General features: G+C 39.2%; 1 protein-coding gene and 1 non-coding gene across 5 annotated transcripts in view; one reads left to right on the top strand and one right to left on the bottom strand.

Annotated features, from left to right (window-relative positions):
* Trim37 (tripartite motif containing 37) overlaps window positions 1–2,941 on the bottom strand; it is a 138,924-nt gene that overhangs the window by 69,720 nt on the left and 66,263 nt on the right. For all 4 annotated transcript variants that reach the window (XM_031351971.1, XM_031351972.1, XM_031351973.1 and 1 more), the window contains one exon: window positions 1,837–1,922. In XM_031351971.1, coding sequence (XP_031207831.1) covers window positions 1,837–1,922 — 86 coding nt within the window. The remainder of the gene's footprint in view (window positions 1–1,836; window positions 1,923–2,941) is intronic.
* On the top strand, window positions 1,490–1,596 carry LOC116079298. Its single transcript, XR_004113871.1, has one exon. It is a non-coding gene; the product is annotated as a U6 spliceosomal RNA (small nuclear RNA).

Raw genomic sequence — 2,941 nt, 5'->3', positions numbered from 1 at the left:
TTTGGGGTGCCAGGCGACAATGCGGAGGCAGGAGACTGACTTTCCTTGAAGTTTACGCCTCAGATACGGCCTTCACGCAAAGTGTGCGTGACAGGTTGCAAAGTTGATCATCAATGGGAGGAGTGGCCCTTGGCCCTGTGAAGGTTCTGTGCCCCAGTGTAGGGGAATGCCAGGGCCAGTAAGTGGGAGAGGGTGGGGTGGTGAGCAGGGAAGGGGGGGAGGGAACAGGGGTTTCTTCTTGTTGTTGTTTTTTGTTTGTTTTTTGGAGGGGAAACTGGGAAATATGACATGTAAATAAAGAATATATCTAATAAAAGAAAAAAAAAAGATATTCTCTCTCACTGTTATGATGGCCAGAGCTCCTTTGGAATTATATGTCGTGTTCACCAGACAAAGAAAGAACATACCAAATGTAATTGCCTGGTCCTGAATTGCTATTCTTTATAACTGAGAATCAAATAAAACCTTTACAAGTTACCCAGGCTGTTATTCAGTTTCAAAAGAAAACTGAATGAAGACAATGAGTAAATTAAAAGTAATACAAAGTTAGCATTTAAAAAACAAAAAAAGGTTAAAAAAAATAATAATGCAGTTCAGGTTGGCCTTGATTTCTTAATCCTCCTGCCTCGGTCTTCCAAGATCTAGGATTAAAGATACCAAAAGCCAGCTTTTAAATGTTCTAGCCAATTTCCACAACCAGACCTAAAGAACTAAAGAAAAGCATTCATTACACTAATAAGGCCTTCTCAGGAGTGAATGTGTGATTTAGAAAGGTGAGAACTGCATTCAAGAACAAGACAATCTGGAGTTGGATCAACACTTGATATGCAACTGGGTAACTATACCTGAGTTTGTATAACTCCAAAAATGAGCTTTCTAAATATCCTTTGTAAGCCCAGATCTAATGAGGATATATTTAGATCATTCTATAGCCAAAGCTTAATACAAATTACACTTACATTCCAGAGTCAAGAGTATACAAAATGAGCTTAGAATCCATACAAACCCCAAGATCAATTTACTTTTTATTGGCTACACTGTAAAAAGAGGGTAAGCTGTTTAATTTACCTATATATCAGTTTTAATAGCTATAAATTTGACACCAAAATTCATGTCAAAATTTAAACTCCAACATGAGTTCTTAAGCAGTTGGAAACATGGTATAGTGGTCTATATCTGTGCTTCCACCTCTGGAAAGACCAAGGCAAGAGAATCAGGTTATACAGTGAGATCCTATGTCAAGAAACAGAATAAATAAATGAATAAATAAATAAATGGAGACTTTAAAATTTGTCTCAGAATTTTATAAATAATTATGGTACACAAAAAAGTACACATAAGCCGGGCGGTGGTGGTGTACGCCTTTAATCCCAGAACTTGGGAGGCAGAGGCAGGCGGATTTCTGAGTTCGAGGCCAGCCTGGTCTACAGAGTGAGTTCCAGGACAGCCAAGGCTATACAGAGAAACCCTGTCTCAAAAAACCAAAAAAGTGCTCGCTTCGGCAGCACATATACTAAAATTGGAACGATACAGAGAAGATTAGCATGGCCCCTGCACAAGGATGACATGCAAATTCGTGAAGCGTTCCATATTTTTTTTAACCAAAAAAACCAAAAACAACAAAAACAACAACAAAAAAACAAACAAAAAAAAGTATGACATAAAGTGCCTGGTACAGAGAAATATTTTGTAATGTTAGTTAACATCTTTTAAATATCATCAGTGCTGTACTAATGCCATGAACCTTTATACCAGTGGCTACCCTCCACTAAAATATGCCAATCAGAAAATGACCACAGAGAAGTCAGAGTGACTCATGGAGGCCAGCCTCTGTACCTGGAGGACCTGCAGCAGCTGCATCTTCCATGAGCTCTCCCTCTTCCAGCTCCATACTGTTATATTCTACATCATTTTCTCCAGACCTACAAATATAAAAAAAAAAAAAAAAAATCCATCATGTTCATGATAATTCATAATGCTCACAAAGAAAATGCAATTAATATCTGTATTTGTGGGCCAGCAAGTAAAAGGCACTTGCCACCAAGCCTTATAACCTGAGTTAGAGCCTCAGGTGCCATCTGGGAGAGACAGAGCTGACTTCCAGGTTGTCCTCTGACTTTTACATCCAGTATGGTATGTACGAGCACTCTCAAAGCACACCCTACAAAAATTTTAAAAACAAAAAAATTATCAGGAAGTGGTGGCACACGCCTCTAATCCCAGCACTTGGGAGGCAAAGGCAGGCAGATTTCTGAGTTCGAGTTCAGCCTGGTCTACAGAGTGAGTTCCAGGACAGCCAAAGCTATACAGAGAAACCCTGTCTTGAAATACCACTCCCCCACCAAAAAAATTTTGTAAAAATATATTTCTCGCCGGGCAGTGGAGGCGCACGCCTTTAATCCCAGCACTTGGGAGGCAGAGGCAGGTGGATTTCTGAGTTCAAGGCCAGCCTGGTCTACAAAGTGAGTTCCAGGACAGCCAGTGCTACTCAGAGGAAACCCTGTCTCGGAAAAAAAAAAAAAAAAAATATTTCTCACACTTTGATCAGTTTTATGTTTCTAAATACAACTATAAGAAGACCTTAGAGTCATGAGTATGCATTTAATAGTCAAATAAGTTTTAAATAACATCAAAGTAAACTAACTACATTTTTACATCAGAACACTATAAGAAGTATACATTTATAATGAGTTGTCTCTGTTGCAAGGCATATGGCTCAGTTAATACAGAACTTACCAAGCACTTAGGAAGCCTGGGGTTTGAACTCTATCACCAGGTGGAACCAGGGGTAGTGGTACGGTACCCACTTGAAATCCCAGCAATGCCAGGATTAAGGAAGCAGAGACGGGAAGATCAGAAGTTCTCATCCTCAATTATATAGGAAGTTTGTGAGCAGCTTAGGCTATGGTGAGACCATGTCACAAATAAAAATAAATAAATA

This window comes from Mastomys coucha, unplaced genomic scaffold (genome assembly GCF_008632895.1).
Source record: "Mastomys coucha isolate ucsf_1 unplaced genomic scaffold, UCSF_Mcou_1 pScaffold5, whole genome shotgun sequence".
NCBI classification, from domain to species: domain Eukaryota; kingdom Metazoa; phylum Chordata; class Mammalia; order Rodentia; family Muridae; genus Mastomys; species Mastomys coucha.
Note: the sequence above shows the minus strand (reverse complement) of the source record. Positions and strands in the feature narration are given on the sequence as shown.